Genomic DNA, 25944 nt, shown 5'->3' on the forward strand with positions numbered 1-25944 from the left:
CAGGATCAGTAGAAGCCAATCTTCCTGCTTCTTCTACAGAGAGGTTTTTGATGCCCTGGTCAGTCTAAAAGCAATAAAAGCAACAGCACCAGTTACAAAGTATTACAGAAATCATTAATCACAATGAATTTTAACAAGATTTGTATTCCAAGAGTGAGACTGTCCATGTTCCAACTTGCAACAATTTGAGTTCAGATTTACAGTACATTCAACAGCTCCCTTCCAGATAAAAATCAGTTCACTGATAGTGCTCCAATAACAAGAAACAGTTCCCCAAAGAAGAGTTCTTTATAGTCTAGTAAATGACTGCTGTGTTAGCAAGAACAATCACCCATCATATTGATTAAAGGTATGCTACTGATACTAAACAAGGACACCACACACCTTTTGAGTCCAAGCACTAAAAAGTTGTCTCTGAATTAAACTTGAAAAGTCACTGAACATTTTTATGGTTTTAATCCAACATGATGTATAGCTCTAATACATAAATGGAAAAAAAAAAAAAGATCAATACCTTGGCATGGAATTTGCAATAAACTGCTCTTCCCTCAGCATTAACCAGTTTAAAAGTATGTGATCCATATCCATTCATGTGGCGATAACCATCGGGAATTCCACGATCACTGAACAGGAAAGACACCTAAAGCGAAGGATGAAACAATATTAAAGGGCTCATCAGACCAAAGATAAAGTGATCATTCAAGACTAAGTTTGTTTATTGCATTAATCTGTATCACTGGAAGCTGTGTTAATGTTAGGAATTCCTTGAGGAATTTCTAGTTTAAGTCTTAAGAGTGTTAATGAAAAAACTGCTTTGGTTTTGCACAAAGAAAAACTGGGAATTAAACCTATGTGAAGTTTAATGCCCACAAGAAGTAGACATAAACCTCGTGGTAATGTTATGATCTTTCCCATAAGCATGGAACAGGTAAGCATGGATAATTTAAATTACAAATATGACTAAGACTACATAGACTTCTAGATCAAACATGGAGAAGAGAGAGTTAAAAACATGCTTCATAACATGATTTTACTAAATAAAGCCAAAGGAGAAGCTCACTTGATGCAAAGACTCAGGACGAAGACTCCAGAAGTCCCACACCATGTCTGGATCCTTCAAATGAGTCTGAGGGTTCCTCTTTTGGCTATGGATAAAGGATGGAAACTAATTTGTCCAGAAGTGGAGGAGAAAAAAAAAAGAAATTAGATGAGATCAAGAACAAGACAAACAATGAAAGAACAGCATATTGAAAACTGAGACAAATCTGTAAGATAACTGAAAAATCTTCTACTGTCACGTCCCTCCTGCAACCAATTCATTCACAGACCAGTAAAATTAGGGTAAAGTCAAGCATTTACAATTAGGATAAACAGGTTGTTCAGAGATAAAGACTGTTTTCATTCTGTGATGGATAAGGTGAGAGGTAAATCTTTTCAAATCTGTGTAACTTTACTGAGTATCTGACAATGCAAAGACACTAGAAACCATCTTACAAAGAGCTATTAAGCTTACAAAAAGACCAAAAAAATCAGATTTAATACAAAGAATTTGCAAGAAGCTTTTAAAGTGAAAATTCAGAGTGAAAAGTATGAAATCACATAAGTAATCAACCATTAGTTTTCAAATTCACTTTTTTTTTAGTAACATCTTTTCAAGTCAAAAATGTTCAGAGCATGTAACAAAGTTTAACAGGTTTTACTTCTCAGTGAGGCAAGAATAAGATGTGAATGAACTTTTGGACTCTTTCCCAAAGTACCCTCGTCCCTGGGGCTTACCAGCATTGCATCCCGAATAAAGAAGATGGGAGTATTATTTCCCACAAGATCCCAATTCCCATCTTCCGTGTAGAATTTCATTGCAAAGCCTCGAGGGTCACGAACTGTATCAGCTGACCCGGCTTCTCCAGCTTGAAGAAACACATGGACATAGAGAAGTCTTAGGAGAGGAAATGCATACAAATTGTAAGCAAAACCCCATATAACTTGAAATTAGGCCATAATATCTTAAAAGGGCATTGAAGTCTTTTCTATACCAAGGAATTTTAGGCATATTTTTAACAGTACCTCAAAGTGTGAACAGAAACTCACCCGAACATTAAAGTTAAAAGAAAGAAAAACAAGTATATCCACATGAACCAATTAAGAGTGCAATTTGCATTATCACTAACAGAGACATCATCAGATTATAAGGCTGAATCATCTAAAGCCACATTTGTTTCTGTGCATCAAATCCCAGTGTGAAAGCTCTCATGTAGAAGGTAGCAATCTAACCAGCGTGCCTAATAAAATATTATGGAAGGACTGTAATCCTTTAAATTCCTCCTGCTTCATCCAGGACAGAATTTTCAATGGGTAAATTCTACCAGGGCAGAAGTGCCAAGCACAACAGCTGAGCACAAGTGTTCCAGAAGTGTTCAGAACATCCTGATGAAATAAGTAGGACACTCATCCCCTCATTATAAAAACTGTGTTCTGCAGAACGTGTTCAAACAGGGGAGGGGAGGGAAAGGGGGAGGGGAAGAGGAAGAGAAAGTCAAACTCAGCTCCATGTCTTCACTCTCTATCAGGACCCCTTAATTTTTGCTGACACAGCCTTCTTGGACTACTTTTTTCTCTCCAATGCTTCCAGAACTGAATCCTCATTAGGATTTCTTTTAAATATAGATAAAGTAGTAACATACACATTATAATTTTTTTCTATCAGACAAGATATTGATCACAATGCATGTTTTAACTTATAGCATTTAAGATTTTGCTAGTTTATGTATTCAACTGTTTAAAAAAATCGGAGTTTATTTCTGGAAGATTGTTTCTTTTCCTTTGCCCAGTATTTAGGTTACATCGTTCATCCCCAAAACATTCCCAGGGCATAAGAGATTACATGTGTTTAACTTCCAAGTGTTAAGTTGCAGCGTGCAAGTGTTGATTATGATCCAACCAGAAACAAAGCAGATTTTCTGTTAGAAAAAACACAGTGCAGGTCACCCTCCCTCTCACATTTCAGTCAGAAAAGTGTCTCCTGAGAACTCTGACAGAAAGAGGCAGAAGGTGCTGAAGGTCTTACATACAATTCATTTAATTAATTAATTTTAAATAATTTAAATTAAGAGGAAGACTGGGTTGGCAGAAGGCATTTGAAACTACCTTAAGTGCTCCACACTGCTAACCAAGGCACACATGGAAGAGGGTACACAATAATTTTAAAGTCTTACCAACAGTGGAGAATCGAATAGCAAGGGGAGTTCTTTTCCCAATGTGCTCAAACACTTTTGCCTTGCAATACTGGGTGATATCATGAGTGACTTCAAAATAGCCAAAGGCTCCTGAAGAACAGGAATTCCAAAAGATCAGCTCTAGGTACCTTCGTTCCACTCATCTGTTATTCTACTGTGGTCCAACATACAACTTCAAGCCAAAAGCAAACATGGGAATACAGCAGTTTAAACACAGTTCATTTCCATGCACTAAACACTCCATTTATTTTCACAAAATGAAACTTGTTTAACACTCTATTTGCACAGTGCTCCCTCTCTGCTCCTTAACTGATTGTTAACAGGTCCCAGTAGCAATACAGAAGATGCTCTTCTGCCACGATCTGTGTATTTATCTTTATTATTTCTTTAATCCTGCTATGTGTTGCAGAATTTTTGGTCCACTTGCAAGCTGGATGAAGCAACAAAACTTTTTCCACCCCCACAGAACAACTTTTCCCATGTACGTTCACATTACAAATTCATATGCTGCTCCTTCTAGGGCAACACATAACAAAAATCAGAGGTGATAGTTGTACCCTTCTAAGATTAATAATAAATTTTTAAATTATTCAGGGTTTTATATTAAATATTAGATCATCAGCTTGCTTTGACAGACAGATACACTGGAAGACAAAGCCAAGATTCTCTATTAAATAACATGAAAACAAACATTAAAATAGAGATGATAGGTTTTCCCTTCCAGAGGAATGGGATACTATGGAGGAACAGGCAGAGGAAGTAGAGATTGTAGAAAATACAGTAAAAATCACATAACTACATATTTTCTACTTAATTTTTTTAAGCAATTTTTCAGTGCTTCAAGTTTTGGCACTGAGATTTTTTAAACCAGGCCCTAGCACTGTTGTGCTAGAACTGTTTGCTAAATCTGTTCATACAGATTTATCATAACTGATAACACTAAATTATAGATAACATAATGCAATTTATTGTCACAATCTACATGTTACCTGAAAAGCTTTTAACTCTAATTCTACACAAAGAAAATACGTAGGTTTAAACGTACCTGCCCCTTTTGCATGCACAACTCTTTCAGGAATCCTCTCTCTGTCAAAATGAGCCATCTCATCAGTGAAAACAACATCTTGGACAAGAAGAGGTCCGCGTGGCCCCACTGTCAGAATATTCAGCTTATCCGCTATGGGGTTCCCAGCACCAGTGGTCAAGACATCTGGTTTCTGAAAGCAGGGGACAGTCAATATCAAATCCAGCCCTCTGTGTTTAAATCACACAATGTGCAGACTGTTCAACCATTACATGTCACATGAACAAGTATATGACAAAATGATTTAAGTTTCTGGAAGTAGTTACAGAAAATACATGTGTCAACTACATCCCAGTGCTGTGTCTGAGGCTATTTAAGAACAAGAGTCCAAGTCATGTATAATCCAAGAATGTTTTCCACAGTTCAGAAATATTACTTGTTGAGACTATCAATCTTGCTCCAAGAAAAATTTGGGATGGGAAGAGAAAGCTAAAAAAGCTGCTGGAAAGTAATAAGGGAGAAAGGAAAGGAAGGAGGAGGTAATGTCAGTACAGGGACAGAGGAATAAGGAAAGAGCTACAGTCACAGAGCATAAAGATTAAAAGGGAGTATCTGTGATTACTGTTGGTCTGGAAGAGCTATGGAAAATAACAGGAACACCTGAGGAATCATCATTCTGACTCCTGAACCACGGAAGGACCAAGATCAACACAAGCCCTACTGCCAGGAAATGTCCTGTCAAAATGACAGCAATCATAGCTTTTCTTTTTTTTCTAACATTGTTATTGTCTTTAAAGAAACTGCCCAGGATAACCCACACTCATCCTTTTCCCCTCCCTTTCACACCTTAAGAGTTTAAGTTTTATAGGCTACTTAGAGCAGCAGCATCTTGTACAGTAGGAATGACCCTGTAACTGAAAAAATCTCCAAGAAACTTCAAGAAACACCTGCTGGAACTCTGTAGCACCATAATTGAGTGTACTCCTATTTTCTCATAAAAAATCCCAGTGGAAAGGACTTTATCTGCATCACATATGGGGTCATACAATCAATCCTCTAAGGCAATACTCCTGTTTTACTGGGTACTGCAGAAAACATAGCAAGAAAGGTCCATCAGCTCCAGAGACCCGACGGTCAGAGGTGCCAGTTTTTCCTGGAGTACATTTGTTGTCAGGAGCCAGGGGAATGAATATAAAAGACGTAGAAGAACAGAAGAGAAGTTAGTACAAAGAAAAGAAAATAAAGTTTGCAACGAGGTGAGCTCAAATACCCGAGTCACAGATTAACACCAAACCCAGTCACACGTTGCACTAAACTGCCATGAATCCATATGGGCTCTCTATCCACACCACCCTACCTGGACCACAGGACACACCAGCATAAACTCACTCAGCCCCTCATAACTAGTTCTCCTTCTTTCTAAGTTCTACAGATGAAAAGGGATGGTGAAGAGAAGGAAAAAGCAACTCTTGAGAGGAAAAGCCTTCACTTTTCTATCAGCTACTTTAGGGGGTTCCAATTTTCACACTGACAAGGGAAGTTCTGCTTTAAGGGGTTTAATTACTGTAAACAAACAAAATTCTGATGGAAGACTTCTTTTTTCCCCAAGAGGCAACCCACAAAGGCAGGGAAAGAACAATTATTCACATCCACACCCAGAGCTCTGGATGAGGCAGAGAATACAGGGAGTTATAGACACTTTGTTTAGCTCAGGTACCTGAATAACCACATAAAAGACATTTGACAGGATAACTGCATTTCCACTGTGTTCTTGCTAATATGCAACACACACTCCTTCAGCTGGCTTGCATTCCCAAAATATCCAAGTTCTTTATTCTTCATTCACCACTTCATTAGCATAAAGATATAAGCATAAATTCAATCCCTTCAGGATGCCTGGAATTCTCATCTACACTGAAATATGCACAAACATTTAAAAAGACAATATATAACAAACAGGCACATGATGCTCAGAAACTTACAGGAAAGTTCCCATTTCAGCTTTATTTAAAGTATTGTAAGCCAAAGCAACATCTGCTTAAATCAAAACATTATCTATGGTTTGTCAATGGAAATATGCAAGAGCAGACACTGTTCTCAGTGTTTTTTCCACTGCTTATTTATCACGCACCTCCTACCTTGTATTTTGTTTTCTCTGGTTCATTTAAAATTCAGCAATTTCACTGCTCAATTTGAGAAATCACCTATTTAGACTGTACAAGAAGTTCTTCCATCTCCAAGAGCTCAACTTCTCAAAATTATGTCCTATAGGAGACAATTTAGCCCCCTTAAATGTGTAAGCTTTATTACATCTTAGCTATTGTCTTCATTTGTAATGGTAACTACAATTTCTAGTTGAACTTTTTGAATCAGAATTTAATTTCACATATTAAAGTTGGAAGGACACCACCATATTCCAGGAATTGATTAGTTTTGCTGATTAAAAGCTTTCAAGGCTCTCGCAGATAAAACCCAATATATTAGTTATTCTTATCATGGATTCATTGATTTTTTTTTCTATGAATGACACTGACATACTCATTTAAGACAGGAGAGGTTGCAGGAGTGAACAGATCCTATCAATGGCATCCCAACTGTGAATTTTCCTCTCCAACCTCCTTGTGTTATTATTCATTAGACATTTCCTTCCTTCCCACGTGTTCTGTGTGCACAGAGAATTCCACCTCACCCTCACTCTAAGGCAGCCAGTGACACAAAAACCCTCTGTACACCTGCAGCACCTTCTATGAATTCTGACTACTATATTCCAAGAAAAGCAAATTTGGGGACTGGATTATGGGAACTCTGTTTCAACATGAGACATAAGACCCCTCCAGTCCAAACAGTGACTTTTTAAAGCCATCAAAACTTATGTCATCTTGAAGCATCAACCGAGTTTCACTCAGTCCACAGAGAAACACAGAAAAATTACGTGGAATTAGAGCTCTGGTTACCTCAGAATTCTTCATCAGTTCTAAGCAGCCCAGTAGGTTTAAACACACTGAGGCTGAACTATAATGGATATACTACATCTATGACCTTTTCCTCTGAAAAGACCTTGCAACAGCTTGGTAAAAGACAGAATGGAGGAGGAAATGTATCCTTAGTCTCAGAGACTTTTTGATTCACCTATGCCTTTAAAATATCTGTGAGATTATCTTAAGGGTAGAAAAAACCTTTGAATATTAGTTGTGAGCCATGCCACAAAGAGCAAAGGTTTGTAGAGGTAACACAGCCCTTCCCAGCTCAACAGGTCTAAAACCCACTTCATCTCTAATGATCACATTTAGGACTACTAGAAGTAGTTGCTAAAACCACAGCTTGTTGAAACTAAGACTATAAAAAAAATTAACAGCTTTGTGGCTGTACAGTCTCTTTTGTTTATGCAGGTAGACTTTCTGAAAGGTCCTTTCTACTATTCTCATTAGAAATTTAAAATATTTACTTTTTTAATGGTAGGATATATTCACTTTGGTTTCAGGATAACCTATGGGGCACACAAAATAAGTTCTATCAGTGTGAAGGGAGAGGAAAAGAACCACACAGTAGTTGCAAGAAGAATTCTCACACTACTTTTGGGCTTGAGCTTGTTTGATGCCTGTATTTTCATACGGTTGGGAGCTGCATGCAGTCCAAACCTTAACGACAAGAACTCGTGAATCTGCATTTGTATTTCATTACAGCACCAACCTGCCATGACAGAAAGAAGGGAAACAAAGCCAGGAGAATTTTAGTCACTGCTGTTGTAAACACCACACATCAAAGTACACACTTCCAGGCATTACTGATACTTTGTACCTTGTACAACTCACTTTAAAATTCTAATAAGCCCTCCCTACTTTCTATCTTAAAGTCTCATGACTCCTTATGCAACATAGATTTTGGGTTGCCTCCCAAACCTTCAAATTAACCTTGGCCTGTTTTCAAATGCTGCTATGTTACAGAAAAGCCGACATCCCTACAAAAAGTATTACTCATGGATAAAAAGGAGCCATTATGACACACACTGGGGCTTGATGAAGTCACAATTCAGCAGGTAGTTCTCACACAGCACCTTTTAGAAGCAAGAAGAATAAAATAATATTAAGATGACTTAACAGATATAGCCACTGGGAACTGAGGCATCTACTTCCATCTTGCAAGATTTCTGCTTAGTAAAACCAGCAGGAAGAGTATTTAATGGAATATACACATTTCTGTCAGAAAATACATACAGAAACTGTCAGAGTGATTTGACGAAGAATGAGAGAAATCAAGTCTTGCAGCATTCATACATTTACCCAAATATTTTGGAAATATTCTGTATCTTCAGATGGCTGAGTGCCATGCTGTTGGTTACATGCTCTTATGATTTCAGCCAATTCACTTCACAGAATCCCAGAATCCCAGAATGGTTTGGGTTGGAAAGGACCCTTTACTTCCAATCCCCTGCCATGGGCAGTGACACCTTCCACTATCCCAGATTGCTGGTCAAGAGCCGTCCAACCTTGGACACTTCCAGGGATGGGGCAGCCCCAGCTTCTCTGGGCAACCTGTGCCAGTGACTCACCACCCTCTCAGGGAAGAACTTTTTCCTAAAAAATTCACTTCAACCCGGTCAGCAAGTCCCCACATACTGCTGAACACACTTTATCTTTTATGTTATTCCCTGGTTACAATTGGGTTCTACCAATGTGACAGCAAACTGAAACGCAAGCATCTGATTTGAGACGAGAAAAATTAACAATATCTCTGCCCAAGGACCTGGCGGCCTGGGCGCAGAGCAGCCCCACTGCTGCCTTAGGGATACGCCGGGGCCAGGCAGCGCTGACCGCCCTCATCGCTCGGGGCCAGCTGGCAGCTCCCCTGCCCTCCGTGCCCCTGCTGTTCCCGGCACGGTCGCAGCCCGTGGGGGTGAGGGCGGCACGGGGCGAGGGCGCCTCGCCCGCCGGAGGTGTCCCGGGGACACCCGCGCACAGCGAGCCCCGCATCCCCCGGAACGCCCCGGGCTCTGCACCCTCGGGCTCCAGGGCTCGCCCGCTCCCCCCGGGGATGCGAGGAACGGGCTGTGCCGGCGAGTACCTGCGAGCCCCGGTGGCTCTTCCACTGCTTCAGCTGGTCCGCGGCGTCGTCCCGCCCGTCGGCCATTTTGCGATCGCGGGCGACCCCCGAGGCAGGAAGGGCAGCGAGGAGGGAAGCGGGAGCTGCGGGAAAGCAGGAGCGGAGGGGCTGCGCTCGCTCCCAGCGAGGAGGCAGCGCCGGAGAGGTCGCTCTGTCGCCCTGTCACCGCCCTGTCGCCGTGTCAGACTGTCACCCCACGGGGACCCGCAGCACCAGCGGGTAGCGGGAGGCACCCCGCGCACGGCTCCTGCCCCCGGCGCTGCGCCCGCCCCCCGCTACCTCCTCAGCCAATAGAATCGCCGCCAGCCTGCCAGATCGACCCGTGATTGGCCAACAGGCACGTCAATCGGGCGCTGCGAGGCGCCGCCTCGCCCCGAGCGGGCGGTGAGAGGGCGGTGGGGCCGCGCCGTTCCCTTGTTGTTGTAGCGTAATTAACTAATACGGAGCTGTGAAAGTACTTTTTTTTCGGCTCTGATTTAGATTTTGAGATGCCGGAGCTTTCTACAGCCGCTGAGGGTGGAGGTAGTGTTAAGAAATTACAGGGTCAGGGCGCTGTGAAGGCTGCACTTGCTTACGGAGTTTCAGAGGCAGGGTTGGTTTCGGCAGGAAAAAGATGTTTGTAAACTGCAAAATCAAAGTGACCAAATATAACTATATAAACTACATAAATGTGTAGCTATATAAAGGCTCGCTTTTGTACCTTAAATGAGGTACAGGTCATACATTAACATTGATAATAATCATATGCGCCGAATAGTAAAGAGTATTTCTTTATAGCTCTGAATGTATACCCTTAAAAAAACCCCACTTTTGAATTAATAATGTAGTTATGCTTACAAATCATGAGGTAAATACTGTTCTCCCATTAGGCACTGGTAACACTGAAGGAGATCTGGCTTTGTGCCTAATTCATGTACCGCAGCTGATAAAAGTGGTTAACAGCTGGTTGTTTTTCCTAATTCTGAGGTAAAACCTTTGAACGACATGAATATTCCGTCTTAAACTGCTTATCTGCGAGATTGTGTTTGCATTCTTTTCTCTTAACAGATAGAAAGAGTTGTCTAGCTCATTATTTCAATCTGACAATTGCTTTATCTAGTATATGTTATTGAGAATTAGAGGGTTAAACCTCTGTCTGTACTACACAGGGAATATCATTAATTTTCCTCAGAATTAAGAACAGAAAACTCCCTTTTTTCTGCTTCAGCCTTATTTGGTACATTTCTTTCATGTCTCTGAATCGCATAATCTTTTTTTCCTTAACATGATAACCAACATCATAAAGAAGAGCAAGGAAGATCACCTATGTTTCTGATGTTTCTATACAAAATATACATCATTAGACTATACCATCTAGATTTACTACTAGGATTGCACATACATGATTTTTTTTTAATCAGTGATTGATATTTCAGTTTGCCTAATCAGCAACATGAAGAAAATATGGACATTTTCATGGAAAGTTATTGTTTGCTTTTCCTTTAAAGTTTAACATTGCTGGTCAAGGTGTGTAGATAACTTTGCTGGTCACAAATCTGTTTCAAAATAAGAGTAACTTGTAAAAACTGCTTCTTTCCTCTCCCATCAACCCTTTTTATTATATGCGAGAGAAAAAGCTATAAGTGTATATACATACGTGTATGTTTGCATAAAAAAACAAACAAGAAGAGATTAAATATTGACCAAGGAAATATGCAAAAACCAAAATAAAACCCAAGGGACAGCAGGTGGCAACATCAATGGCATGTATTGCAAACAGTGTTTGCACTTCAGCTTAACTAAAACCAAGTGACTGTGTTTCATAAGAAAGGTCATATAAAGCTAAGCCTGACACAAATACATTTATCTCTCACCTTGCTCTAATTTTTTACTTTTTTAGTCAAGAAAGCAGTGAATACTGGTTCGAATCCCACTGGTTTCTTGCTGTGGTATCTTCGTTTATTTCCTTTTTTCCACCCTTCTATCTTGATATTTGTTTCCTGCGGCGTCTTATTTGCCTGTGTGAGCCTCCTGTTATACATGCGTTAAGTAAACAAACCATTAACAATTCCGAATTAATCATCTTTATTTACCTGGGGAGACTGGTTCTGGGTTGCTGCATGACTTTCTGAGGCATAATCCAAACCACACTTCACCCTTAATTAAGATTTTGGGAGATTAAAAGTCATGGTGCTTTTTGTCTGTGTTTTGTTTTCTGTATTTAAAGCGAGTTTAAACACAAAACTGCAATGTCAGTGTCACTCACACACACACACATTGTGTTGTAAATAAAACACATAATTCAGTGTTTTACACCCAAGGGAATTAGCTGAGTAGAAGGTCCATAGTGCCTGTTGCTTTGTTAATTAAATTACACAGGCACCCAAACCTTTATTTTATTCTAAAAGATCAGAAAAGAGAAGCACAAGGCAGAGAGTGCCTATTTCTTAATTAAGTTGATTATTGATGAGAACAGTTATCACAGGATTGGGAAACTTAATTTTTGACCCTTCTATTAAATATGTTCAAATTTGTATCCTCCAGAGTATCCAAATTGTGTATCTAGAGGTGAGGCTTGGATACGTTTTCTACCTATGCCACAAGGAATAAGGTCAGAAAGAAAAACATAAAAACTCTGGTTTAGGCTCACATAATAAAAATATAATTGATATTACTGAGTATGTTTTCAGTCCTGAAACAAATTCAGCACCGCCTGTACTCCAACTGTGAAGTAATATAATGAATCTATTCTCAAGACTTGAAATAGTAATTGGCCTTTATCAATAGCCAACCTTTGGATATTTACAGTCCCTCAGGGACCTCTGCAAATTACTTTTCCACCCATCCTTTTGCTGTCACACCTGGTGTAAATATCAGGGCCCAGAAAAATCACTGAAAGAGCAACATAGACTAATATTTATCTGTTTACTCACACAATAGAAGATTGAGTGTGACAAATACAGGCAGAAAAAGAAGGTTGCTATTATATTTTGGAAAAAAACCCAGAGACATATGAATAGAAACAACAGATTAATGTCCATTGTAATACAGAAGACAGAACATATTGTCTGTCTTGATTTCAAGCTGACAATACACACCGAAAACAATTTAATATGTCAAACTTGCAATTACAGACACGTGAATATCATGCTCTTGAAGGCCTTCCAACCTCTGGGTGACATGTGGGAGGTGCTGGACATAGTATGTGGTGAGGAGGAGAGATGCAATAAGAGAGGTAATAATAAACTGGGCATCCCTATGTACTCTGTGGGGTATGTCTGAAAGCAATTTACAGCTTAAGCCATCACGGTGATAAGTTTATCATTCAGTAACTTGACTACATGTAGATTTTTAAATTTTGTATTTTCAGTTATCAGATCTAGTGGAAAACATTGAAAACATGAGAGTGACTTCAGTGATTTTGAACTAGATGTCTTCAAACTTTGTGGTTCCTAAATGCCAATAGATACACCAGTCCTAGAGCAAAATAATTTTTTCTGTATTTTTTACCAAAACCGAATGTAATTAATCTATGTTAATGGTTTGCAATAATTTATTGATTTTCATAAACAGTACTCATGATCATCATCAAGAAGTTGTGTTTCATATTTAGTGCTGGAAAGACAGCTGTAATATAGTCCTTGAGATAAGTGAAAGAAGAACAAGAAAAGTATAAGAAATACAGCACTTGCCAAGTGGAGAGTTGCTTAAACATGTGTTTGGCATCCTGGATATTTATGTTTTTATTCCATAAAACTACATTATTAAAATTAATTCACATCATATACATACAATTTTCTTTTGTTAATGTAGCTCTTTTTATTTGATTCCCTTTCAAGCTCAAGCACCCGTAAGGTTAGGAATGTTTTCCTCCATTTGTCCTCTGTATTATTAGCAGCATTATCTGAAGCATTTACCTAATAAATAATAAAACATCTGTTTTGAAACATGGTTTTGCCCATAAAAGCTTCATTCTGCACAAGAAAAGATTCCCAGCTGAACACAGCAGTATTTTGTCCAGTTGTTAGAAGCTCTGAAGCTTTTAAATGGGTCAACCATTAGTATGATTTAGTCACATGTACTTTAAATTAGTCAAGTGCTTAATTGGCATGCTGGATGTTTGCATGTATAAATACAGATGTTTGATCCAAGAGATACCTTGATACAATAGGTGTCATTTCATGTGTTCTAATCCTCTAGAAAGAAGAGAATCCTAAATGAACTGGTTTTTCAAACCAATTGGATTTCCAGAAAATTAAAGGCAATTAAAAATGTTGGCTGCCCAGCAGGACTGGAAAATCAGGCTGTTGTTTCATTGCCAGGAAAAATTAGATACGTGCCTCTGAAAAATTTGGATATAGGCATATATGCTTTACAATAGCAACACTAGTTTACCAGCAGGGAAAGAAAAGCCCTGATTAGTGTAATTTTGAGTGCATGACTGACATGTATGTTGTGAAGTGAATAACACCAGCTATGATGGATTTAGGCATGGTTCAAACCTCAAATTTCAGCTAGTTTTGGTACTAAAACAGTGTTAAAATTTGTCATCTGATCACACATTGTTCTTTTCCGTGGTGATTTCTGAATTTTCTTATGGATCATGGTGGTGACTGGAAGAGATTATAATGTCATCACAGGGAGTTTATGGGGAAAAAACCAAACAAAACAGTCAGTGGAATGGCAACAAATGAGAGGGATTTGTGTCCTGAGAGCAAATATGGATGTTGGTAAACAAGGAAAGACAAAGAAGAAGGTTTGCAAGGTACAAAATAGGCAAATATCTAAAAATTCTCCATACTTGTTCTAGTCACTAAAGCAAATCTGAGGGATTTAAGTCAGGCAGGTAATGATGTTTAGGTGTCTAAAAAAAGGCTGGATATGTATTTTTTGTGTCTGTTGTGAAAGATGTGAAGCTCTGCAAGCACAGAGACATCAAAGCCTCTTGCAGTGCATGTGACAATTGGAACAGGGACACGTGGTATTTGGGTGCCACAGTTTCAGAGAGCACTTTACATATATAATAATCTGCCCTGATGACTTGATGGGTCAAGTTCCCATGGAATCACCTGGAGGGAATTGCTGCTAATTCCCAGTGTTCAGATTGCCTGCCAGGATCCCATTAAGATAATATTTTCTAAGTTTCATATGCTTATGATCCAAATGTAGTTTAATATCGTTTCTCTTACACCTTTTTTTTTGTCCTGAAAACACACACACTTTAAAATATTTAATGGCAGTTCATCACTGATTCATTTTCATTAATTAAGAGGTGCTGAACATAACTCCGATATTTTTAAGGTCATTTCAATGAATTGTGAAATAAATGCAATTTTAAAACTCTGCTTTATTCTAGAAGATGAATTGTGGCATCTCTTTAGTTGTCCCATTTAAGAGGAATCACAGCTATCGACATAAGACTTGTCCCTTGAGATGGTGGCAAATAGAACCAAGGGAATAATTAATCCTAGGGCACCAGCACACTAATTAGTATTGCTTGAATTGATAGGAGCTGCAGGCTCTCAGTATCTTGAAAATATGTTTTTATTTTAGTGTGAATATTTTAGCCTTTTTTTTCCCTTGAAGTAGCTGCCACTCTCACTCTATTTTACATCATAATAGGAGGCATCTAAGGATGGAACAAAATCTGTAAACCATCTGCTTACATATCTTATTTTTGACAATAAGAAAGACTACAAAAAGTTGTGGGGTCTTGGGAGATACAAAGAATCAAGGTGTATGGTCAGAGTGAAATATAACAGTTAGTAGCATACTAAATAAACATAAAATAGCTTTTCCAGCCTGGAATAATTGATCCAGCCCAGTGCCAGCCATATGGCCAGGAGCTGGCTGATGCCCTTTGCCCCAGCTCTCTTGTGTAACGGCACCACTGGAGTTGTTGTTCCAGTCCTTGGCTAAAAGCAGTTTTTCACCCTGCCTAGTTATGGATCATTATGGGTTGCAAAGATGGCCATTGTTTGCTTTAAGATTTACACAATTGCCAGGGACCTGCTTCTGGATTAAAGCCCTGGACAAGACCTTGAGTGTTTTGGCCACAGGTAGATGCCTGGAAAACAAACAGCAGGTTTTATTCCACGTATTTAGGTGTGGCTGTTCTTGAAGCCAGAGTCGTCTTCTGTACATTTGACCTCATTTTTCCAAGGTTTTCCATTAACAGAAAATTCATGGCCTCAAATAGGTAAAGCAAAATTATGGAAGCATCTAACATAGTAGAAAAAAAACCCAATATAATTCCACAACTACAGCATTTAGCTAGACATTGAATTCAATTTTAGACATCTTAAAGATTTTTTTATGTGTATGCAGAGCTCTGTTTTTAAAAATGTGCATCTTCCTTATAAAAGTTGCTAAAAGAGATAAAAAGATTTTGACACATCAATACAGAACTTGGCTGTTTCACGACAACCAAGAGGTGAAACTTATCTGGAAACTACAACAAATAATTAATGTGTTTTGTTTTTCTTTTCCTGGAGGTTGACATTAAGCTACCAGGTTAATTGATATGTTTCTTTCTAGCTACTAATTGTTGCCTGCACCCTGGCTGGCCCTTTACAAGATATTTATGAGACGTTTACAAGCCATTTACATTGCAAGAAACTTCTGATGGAGGCATAAAAATGAAATACAGATAATAACTTACAAACCACCAAACTTATAAACACACTAAGCCCTTTGGAGCAGATCTACAGGGATTTATCAGCATTCCTGTCCAGCTTTGTTTATGTGCATTTCCTATTTTTCTTGGATTAAGGGCAGTAGTTGAACAGCACAGTTGGGTCTTGATCCAAAATGTGGACTTCCAAACAATTTTAAGAGGAATACACATTTTTCACTGGATATGCTGCCTTCATTTTTTCAATACTTTTAGTCTAAAATAATTTGATACGTTTTTACAGTTACATGATACTAATCATGAAAATTAGGCCTATTTTTGACAACCAAACTACTTTTGATTCACCCAGAGTGAAAACAGCTATTTTTCAGTAGTTCTCTGGTTATCATATGATTTGGCAGAGGAGGTTAACATTTTGGAAGCCTACATTTTTTCCCTTTTTTTTTGTTGTTCATATGGTAGGGGTTTTTTTATTTGGTTTCACAGCATGCTAATCCCTCTTCTGTTTCATGTTTTTATTCATAAATATTCCTGAAATATGAAAATAGATTTCAGGATATGGAAGGCTGAGATATCTTAGTTTTCTGGCTGCACGAGAGATTCCTGAGGCTTTTCACCATTTTCTTTTGTATTGGTGCTTTTCTCCTTTTCCTCCTTACCACTAGTAGGGATTGTAACCAATATATTCCATTCCATTGTACTTGAGATTTAACTTCTAAGTATTCCCAATGGATTTGAGATAGGCTTTGGTGTATCCATCTCTATTTTAATGTACAGAAGGTAGAGGTTTTAGCTGTTATCCAGTCCTAATGACTTATCCTACAACATCCACCCTCCAATTCTTCCTTTAATTTAATTTTTTTATCAACTTCTGATACACCATTTTATTGAGCTCTGATGGATCCCATCCTTCAGAATCCTGGTAATACCCACCCTTTTACTGAATCCCACAGACTGTTCCTATATTTTTTGGGACCAATGCACATTATATAGCACTGTGATCCTTCCATGGCAGGTGATGTGTCACGGGAATTCCTTCCCAATGACGCAGGTGGAAAAAAAGGGAGTTGGTAATTATGTCGCCATCGCTTCCAGCATGTGTTTCATCCCGAGTGGCAATGACAAATTGGCCTGTGTCAGTGGCCTCCTTGTTGGAAAAATACTCCTGGGTTCTATGATAACAAACAGCCCTGTGTCATACCTGGAATTAGGGATACAAGGAGGTGGATGGCTTTATATTTATTCAGACAAGGTGGCTCCCGAGTCAACATTGCTAATTAACAACATGTGCCTAGAGCTAGCTGACAAGGAGGTTCGGAATCTTAGTATGGGATTGTTTCCCTAATGATTTTTTCCCAGGATTTTCCTTTCTGGGTTGGATACTCTTCTGCTGTAGCAAAACTATGGAATACACATTCCACAAGAATAGTGAGGTGGGAAAACACTGTCCATTCACATAAAAACTAGGAAGAAACAGCCTGAAAAAGAGTGAACACTGTTTTATATAAATTACTCTCTGACTTTCATATTAACTCAGAAAGTTTTCATTAATTAGTCCACTCACTTGGGCAATAAATGTCCAACTAAAATTCCTGCTCCCAACATACTGAGATTAAATTTCATTGAAGAAAGTTTCTAAAATTTGTAATAAGGCCAATATAATTTGGTGATAAATACTAGAAAACTAGTTACTGTGCTCTTACAATATTATATAAATAATATAAATATTGTAAATATTTATATATTGTAAATATATATATTGTAAATACTGTAAATATTAATAAAACATTAAATAAATAAAAAGATCTCCTTGAAACTCTTTTACAGAATCTTTGAGAGAGAAACAAAGACTTTTCCTCTATCTCAAATATTCATGTTTTAGTGACCTACTAGTGTTACAAAGCTTTGTTTTCTGGTTTGTTTGTTTTTTGGAATTATTTTTATTTCATTAAAAACTCCCAACCCAAGGTGAGTTATATAGCACTTTTCACATAGGCTTTACAAATTTTAGATGTAAGTTTATTAAAACTTCAGCCTAATTTTGGACAACCACTCGTTTATTTACTAAATTAACTTTACATGCTCTTGGCTCTGAAGTATTTAAACAATATGAAATATACCTCAAACCGAAAAATTTATAGCATTCTATTATGGATTTATGTGCAGGTAGGCAAGGTTTTCTAGTGTATAGTGGAAAGGGCTAAAAACTGGAGTTTACCAGAGAAATCAGAGAATAGAAAATTAGGAATCACAAAATAAAACAGTAGGAAGTTCTCAATGAAAAGAAAATTCTGCAAGTAAAGATATTTTCTGTGGTTTTTGCCTCTAATTCTAAAATATTTGGCATTCTTTTAGTAATTATTTTGCTGCTGCAAGTACTGATTCATTGTAGGTTTTCCCACAAAACTTTTCAGTGTAAACCAGAAAAAGTAGTACTGCGTGGGTGCAAACCCCCTTCTACCCATCCTTCCCATGGAAACAACATCACCACCACCCTGTAATGCAGTTTATATAAATGATGTGACATCATCCTGGTGGAGGGACAGTCATCACACCTCCTGCCCTCTCCCACTGATGCTTTCACAGGCATTTCCCAGCCAACTGCTCTCTGAGATTCCTAAACGCAGGAGACACCTTCCCATGGGCCTGACACCCATGGGCACATGTGAAAAAGAGGATGTTCCAGGAATTACAGAATACATTCCTATTCAAAGTGAGGCACCTGCAGCATCACAAAGCTTTTGGTTCACTCCTCACTGAGCGAAGAATAGAGAAGTACAGCAGGCAAGTTTCACTCCCACACTGCACTGGTCATAAATGTGTCAGCTTGATTTTTCTCCTCATGCTGTTTTCACATCCTTGTCTCATTTGCTTTTTCCTTCCTTTTTCCTTGCGTTTTCTCACTCAGGAATACGTTATTCCACAGAGAGATGCCAAGGTTGGTAGGCACAGCACCTTGTCGTGCTGGGCCACCTCCTCAGGTGCTGGGAATGTGATGTGCAAATGAGCAGGTTTAAATCTCCTCCTCACGCAGAATTTCAGGTTTTGCCTTTGTGGGGCAAGCGTCTGCAACAGGGCACCGTGCTTTGCCAACATATTGTGAAGAGAAAGGGGTGCTCCCCATTCCAGAGGCTTTAGGCTCGGGATAAGGAAAGCAAGCAGACATCTCTTCCTAGTTTTATAAATAGAAAGTTGGTGGTTTCATTACCACGCAGTTCAGCTGCTGCTCTGGGCAATCCTGCAGCTATTCCCAGCAGTCACACAGGAGAGGCGTTGCTCACGTTGATCCCTCCGTGAGGCAAGAACCTTGTGATGGTGCCACATCACGGGACGTGCCCGGCTGTGCCCCCATTCCATGAGGAATGTCACACAGCGGTGCCGGGAAAGCTGCTCTGCGTCCTTCCCCTCAGCGTTCTTCGGGAATTGAGTTACTCCCCGTTTTTTTAGACAACCTGGAGCAGTTTACGTTCGGTGCTGTTACATTATTACCTAGAACCGGCCACAAGAGGGAGACAGTGGGTCACTGTGATAAAGCTCAACTCCTAATCCTACGAAGTTTCGTATTCCTTGGGAAAACAAAGGTCTAAGCACAACGGGGGGAAGCTGAATTTATGCACACGGCCAGTGTAGGCTACGATGGAGTAGTAGCTCTTGTGAGAGCCGGTAAGAACCTCGTGGAATGAGATCCTGCATGTCAGTACCACAGTAAACACTGCAGCTCTGAATGATCCCAGGCAAGGCAGAGCACATTAGGATTTGGGTTTTGCCCTTGAATGTTCCCCTAATAATTTGTCTTCAATTCTTTTCAGCACTGTTTGTCATTGTATATAACCACTAATCTCAACATGGACCCATAAGCTTTGGGGCATCCACTTTACAGCACTGTTAGAGGATAATACTCAATTTGGCTTCCTGGCAATTTCCTGGCTGCTCAGGGTTATGAAAAATACAACATTTAACTATGTCTATTCTTTCCATTGACTCTGTGATCACAGTGACTGACTCTTGATAATGTTATTGTCAATACTGTATCCCTGGCTAATAAGAGAGTTGAGGACATGAACATTATTTCAGTGCGCGCGTCCCAGGAAACATGACACACATCCTATGCCATCAATACATTTAATTTGCTCTATCAAGTGCCTCATGAGACAGGTTAATATTACAGCCACGGTAATAAGTGCAATTTTGACATGAAGTTCTTCCAAATATGTGAGTATTTTGGCACCCAGAGCTGCAGCAGGTTTGTGATACAGTAGTGGAAACATGACGTGTGACCCCATGATAACTGAGATTATTTTAAGTGCCTCCCAAGAGTTATTTGACACTGGTAGCTAATCATACAGACTTGGCAGACCTGGTGTTAAGTATCAGGGTTAAGTATCTTGGAGAGTGGGGAAGTTTATCCTGTTATAACTTTATAGCTGAATGTTATGAATTAGTAGCTGTTAAATGCTGAAGAACAACATCATTATTTGCAGCTATTTGGTAATGCCTAATGGCTCTCAGAATGTTCTAGTTGTTCCATCCCTGCATGAGAAAGAAAATGCAGGCACTGTAAAATTTTAGTTAATAGTCAAAGCTGAAATGAGAAGAGAAGGGGTGGGAAAAGAGGCCTCAGTAAAGTTGTCACCTCTTGTCTTCATACACTCCAAATTTCTGGACAGAAATGTCCAGTGTTTGTTGAGGATTGCATTTTAAATTAGGTAAAATGTCACTGATTATTTCCAAGATTAGTTTGCTTTTTCTACTTCAAAATGTTTTCAAAACAAACAGAATAAATACATTACTAGTGGAACTGCAGCTGAGGAAGGAGGCTATTTCCTACATCTAACAAGTGTAGGAAACATCTTCAATACGACTTTCAATCTTAGTGTTTGATTTAAAGATGTTTCACCTATAAAATGTGTGCTGAATTAAGAGATATCAAAAACTAAATTAACCAGAAATGTTTAAAGATCAGAGGATTCAGCAGCAGTATTAGAAATGCCAGTGAGGAGAGGGATTCCAAATGTAGGTGGAGAATCTGACTTTGGGAAGGGTAAGTTGTGCTGGAAATGGTTCATCTCTCTGTCCTTCACAGTGAGAAGAGCACAATTCATAGAATTCTTGTCAAGGTTGGAAGGCACCTCTGGAGATCTTTTAGTCCAATCCCTAAAGCACAATCAGCTAAAGCAGCTTGTCCAGGATTGTTTCCAGCTGAGTTTTGAATAACTCCGAGGATGGAGACTCCATAACCTCCCTGGGAAACCTGTTCCAGTGGGGGTTTTAATATTTAATTGGAATATTCTGTATCAATCTTTTTTCTTCTTTACTCTGCCCCTGTCAGGTGTTTATACACTAAAATACTGTGTCACAGTGTCCAGGGTGAACAGCCCCAGGTGTCTCAGCCTCTCATAAATGACACAAACTCCAGTTCCTGAACCATCTTTGTGTCCCTTTGATGGACTAACTCAGTCTGTCCGTGTCTGTCTTGTACTGGAACACCCAGAGCTGGACTCCACACTCCATCTGAGTCTCCTCAGAGCTGAGCAGAGGGAAGGTTCACCTTCTCCACCTGCTGGCAGTGCTTTTCCTGGTGCAGTTCAGGATGCTGCTGGCTTTTTTTGCCACAAGGATGTGCTGCCAGCTCATGTCCGTCTTGTTTTCCGACAGGACCACCACATATTTTTATCTGCAGTTGTTTTCCAGCTGGTGATGCAGGTGGTTATTCCTCCCTAGAGGAGAATTCACTCCACCTTACTTATCTCTTTAATTATATCTACTACAAAAGGCAGCTTTTGAAAGTAGAAAGGTTAATTTTCATAGATTCTCAGTGGCTCTTATGCTTTCCATACATGCAAATGTGTGTCAGAAGCAGGCTGTTATATAAAATCTTCAGCAATTAATGTTTTTTAAAAGGTCTTTGCTTAACAGTCACTATTAGTCATGATAGACATGACCCCTCATTTCCTGACAGTATTAATTTTGAGAAGCTCTGCCTTATCTGTCATTACAAATAACAGTAAAGCTAATCTGGGCTGATTTCCTATGCTAAGCAAATTTACCTGGCTGATCTTTTTTAAATAGAAATGATGTTTTAATTGACAGCCTAAGGATATCAGCAAGGCAAGTTATATAAGGACAAGTAATGTCTTTTATTAGACTAATTAGTTGAGTAGAAAAAAAATGAGGCAGGATTTGTTAGGCAGGAGTGTTTCTGTGCAATTGTTAACAGCAAAATGTAGATTTAGTCTGTGCTAAATCACACAGATAAAACCAAGGCAGGGAGAAGGTAGGATAGCCACTTATTACTAATAATCCTGAAGATTTCTTCAGTGTACTCTCTGCACAAGATTTCAGTGAGTTCTACCTACCCCAAAAGTTTACACAAGGGATAGTATTATACCTAAAATTCTACATTCGTGGCATTCTATGTTCTCTTTCTCAATTTTAACCGGTGCTATCAAGCAAATTTACCTGAATTACCAATTAACACATTCTGAAATGTAAGTATTGTAACCTTTGCAAAGCCCATTCTTCACAAAATGAATAAGGGAAGAAGAATTGGAGTTATTACATGTTGAATAAAGTTTCTCTTCAGCTGGGAAGATACAGCTGGTTCCTCTTATTTCTTTGGCAGTTGTGAGGTCAGCAGTGAGTATTTGGTCACTTGTTCAACTGACCATCAAATCCAGTTAGACAAGAAATTGAGTGCCTTTGCTGTACAGAAAACTAGATTTTTGTTATCTCTCCATCACTGTTGCTTTGAAAATATGGAAAATGCATATTTTAACTGCATATCTTAACTGCAGTAAACTTTTTTTTCCCCCACTTAATTTAGGCCTGATATGTGATTCACCTGCTTCTTCTCTGCTTCCCCCACATCTTCTGGTGTCTGGGTTCACCCTGATTTTCAGTTGATGGGCACCAGCTGTTACACAGAGCTCCAGTTTATTAACAGTTAGCTCTGAAAGGTGCGGATAAAATGCAGTAAATTAAGTAGCTATATAAGGAAAATGCCATTAGCACTAGCTCAAGACAGAGACAGCAGCTTGAGAAGGAAATTTCCATGGAATACCAGGTCCCAGCTGCTGAGCCTTTGGGCTCATCAACACTCCCTCCCACAGCTGCAGGAAATAAGGCTTGAAAAGGGCTCCTCTGCTAGGTGTGTTTCAGGTACTGCTCCAAGGCTCAGTTGCACCACTCAAGCAGCTTTTTTGAGGGCTCTGCTGAGGATAATTCTGTTATTAATATTTTTGTCTTTTCCTAGTGGAAATTCTTGAGTCTTCTTTGCTCCAGGTGACTGAAATACGTTTCTGTGGGTTGTAGAAACTAAGCTCAATAGTCTACGTGTGAGCATTATTTTCTAGAAGTTCACTGAACTTTGAACAAGTAACTGGTTACTTCAAGAAGTATTGATTTGGAGTCTTTGGTACAGATTAACTTTATAGGGGTTTCACATTTGCTTTGACTGTTGTGTTTCTTTAAAACAAATTGATTATTTTTTAAATAAGTTTGCTATTCATTCAGTTGCTATTTGTGTATCAGAGAATGCTGAGGCTTTTAAATTCTGATGAATTCTGGTGTACTTTGAATTCAAATTTTAAAACTCAGTAGTTTATCAGAGCTAGAATAATTCATATCCAAACTCTTTACATGAAGGAAAATGGGGCTTCTTGAGTGCCAGGTTTTTATTTATAATGGAACTTTCACTGTTAGGTGTTTTATCTGTTTTCCTGAAAGACTTTTGATACCTTCTACTTCCTTAAGATTCTAATTCTAGAGAGAAGTGATTATGAGAAAATCTGCCTGTAGAAAGTTTACTTTTATCATATGAAAGTAACTTGTATTGCTAATGCATTATATGCGAAAAAGCCAAATACTTATTGTGTCTTATAAATCAAGGAATGATAAATTGTTTTTATTGGTGTTAAATGCATGACTTGGATTCTTCACTATGTTCAATATCTTGGAGCTTGAGGTTTAAATCTCCAGTAAGGAAAATCCTTTCTGTGCTTGGGGACTTCTGTTCCAAGGTTTGTTTGCCTGAGGAAAACTCTGGTCATACCTTTGCAGTACAGAGAGAGAAGGATTTATCAACAAAGTGGTTTTGTATAAGGAAATACAAGTGAAATTGCGACTCCCAACAATGAGAAAACACTGTCTGAGAGAAGTGGGAAAGCACTGTTTGTTAAGCCAGATGATTTTTGTGCTGTTAAATTGCACAGAATGGAAGGAATAGCAAACTGTGTGGGAGTATGAGAGAAGTGTGATAAAACTTCCACAAATCATTTTTGTTCCTTCCCTTTAAGTAATTTCACAGCTGCATTTTTCCCAAATAATGTCAGTTGCTAACTGTGTAGTGATTCTCAGTGGCAATTTTTCCTTGTTTTTTTAAGATTGATATGAATCCTAAGGGGTAGATGGAACAGGATGAGTTTTAGGAAAGGCATTTGCAAAGAGGCAACACAAAACAAAGAGTTTTCTGTGTATGATCTTTAAAGAATTAACAGGTAGTTTTGTTAAAACAAGACCAAAAAACACCCTTATTTTGATGATGTAATGGAGAGATGTGGGGACTGAGGGATGGGCACCCCAAAAAAGTCACACTTAAGAGCCCTGCAGTGGCCCATGGCACCTAATATATAGGATTAAATGCAGATGTAAGAGAGGAAAGATTATTTTTAAAAATCAGTATATTAACTGAATGCATGAGACTTAAAGCTGTGTTTTGAATCTGTTATGCCTTGTCACACATTCAGAGACCTATTTACCATGTGCACTGTCAGCTCTGGTGTCTTTACTGGGTTTGAAACTCCTAAAAGTAGAGCTCAAACCTGAAAAATATGATAGAATAGCAGAGTTAGCTTTGATCTGTAAAATAACACCTGAGTGAGGTATTAGTTGTGTAGTAAAAATATCTATTCCTGAGCTGACTGTGGAGCACAAATGAGGTGCTGAAGTATTAATATTTCCAAACAAATTGGAATGACTTTGAGAGAATTAGGTCTGGTTTTATCAGACAACTTTTGCTCCATGTTCATGCTTTCATGCTGTGAAAAAGCAGAGAGATGAATTACAGTTGGGCTTTGATCTAAGAAAGATAAAAGAAGATATTTTGTTTTTAAAAAAAATCAGTTTTAAGGGTCAGCTAGTGGAAAGTTGGTACACCCTGTTAAGTACTTTCTTTTTCAGTATAACCAGGAGCTGCGTGATCCTGTGAGCAGAAATGGATAAGTAAAATATGATTTTTCAAGTATTTAATTCATACCTAATAGTTGTGATCTATTTCTTACTGACACTTAAGTGGTGTACATAGAGCAGTACAAAAACACAAAAGGAGGTTTTGGAAGGTATTCTCCAGGTATTGAAGCTGATAATTCTTGGAAGCTGTATCTTGTAATGGACATTACTAGGGAAAAGACATAAAATGGTTTTTTTTAAACCTGTAGGTAAGTTACAGGACTGTGTAAGATCTGTAGATTTTGGTGTCAAGTTCTACAGATCCACTCTGTAGTTTGGAGGGGGGTGGAAATATAATTTGTGAGAAATCTTGAATTGACTCTTTGGGCTTCAACAAGTACCTCACACTCTCAAACACAGAGAGGGCCATCACGACCAGCTCTCCGTCTGCATCAGGCAGCAGCTCCAGGAGGTGTTGGGACAGGCTGCAGATGCTTTTAGCCTGTGTGGAACACAGTGCTGTGCTGTGAAACCCTGAACAGCTGCCCCACCAACAGCTCTCTGGTGGTGCAACCCCACGCTGCTGCCCCGGGGCCCAGAGGCCAAAGGCCTGTCCCACAGGGTCTGGGCAGCTGCACAGGGAGGCAGGAGAGCTGGGAGGAGCATCCACATCTCCCAAAGCCCAGCCAAGCCCAAGAGACTGCCTTCCCCAGCCCCAGGCTGCCGGTGTGGCTTCAGCCGGGTGTCCCCTTCTCACCATTGAGGGATCCACAGCAAGCACCAGGAGGCCTCTGAGAGCCAGGCGACGT

General features: G+C 39.1%; 1 protein-coding gene across 1 annotated transcript in view; it reads right to left on the reverse strand.

The window, feature by feature from the left end:
• CAT (catalase) overlaps positions 1-9585 on the reverse strand; it is a 16538-nt gene extending 6953 nt beyond the window's left edge. The window contains 7 exon segments of the mRNA XM_027670317.1: positions 8-64; positions 515-640; positions 1061-1165; positions 1777-1907; positions 3213-3323; positions 4279-4450; positions 9319-9585. Coding sequence (XP_027526118.1) covers positions 8-64; positions 515-640; positions 1061-1165; positions 1777-1907; positions 3213-3323; positions 4279-4450; positions 9319-9384 — 768 coding nt within the window. The 5' untranslated portion in view covers positions 9385-9585.
• Positions 9586-25944: the final 16359 nt, after the last annotated feature.

The sequence above is a fragment of the Neopelma chrysocephalum genome, unplaced genomic scaffold, assembly GCF_003984885.1.
Source record: "Neopelma chrysocephalum unplaced genomic scaffold, ASM398488v2 Primary Assembly neopelma1_96825, whole genome shotgun sequence".
NCBI lineage: Eukaryota > Metazoa > Chordata > Aves > Passeriformes > Pipridae > Neopelma > Neopelma chrysocephalum.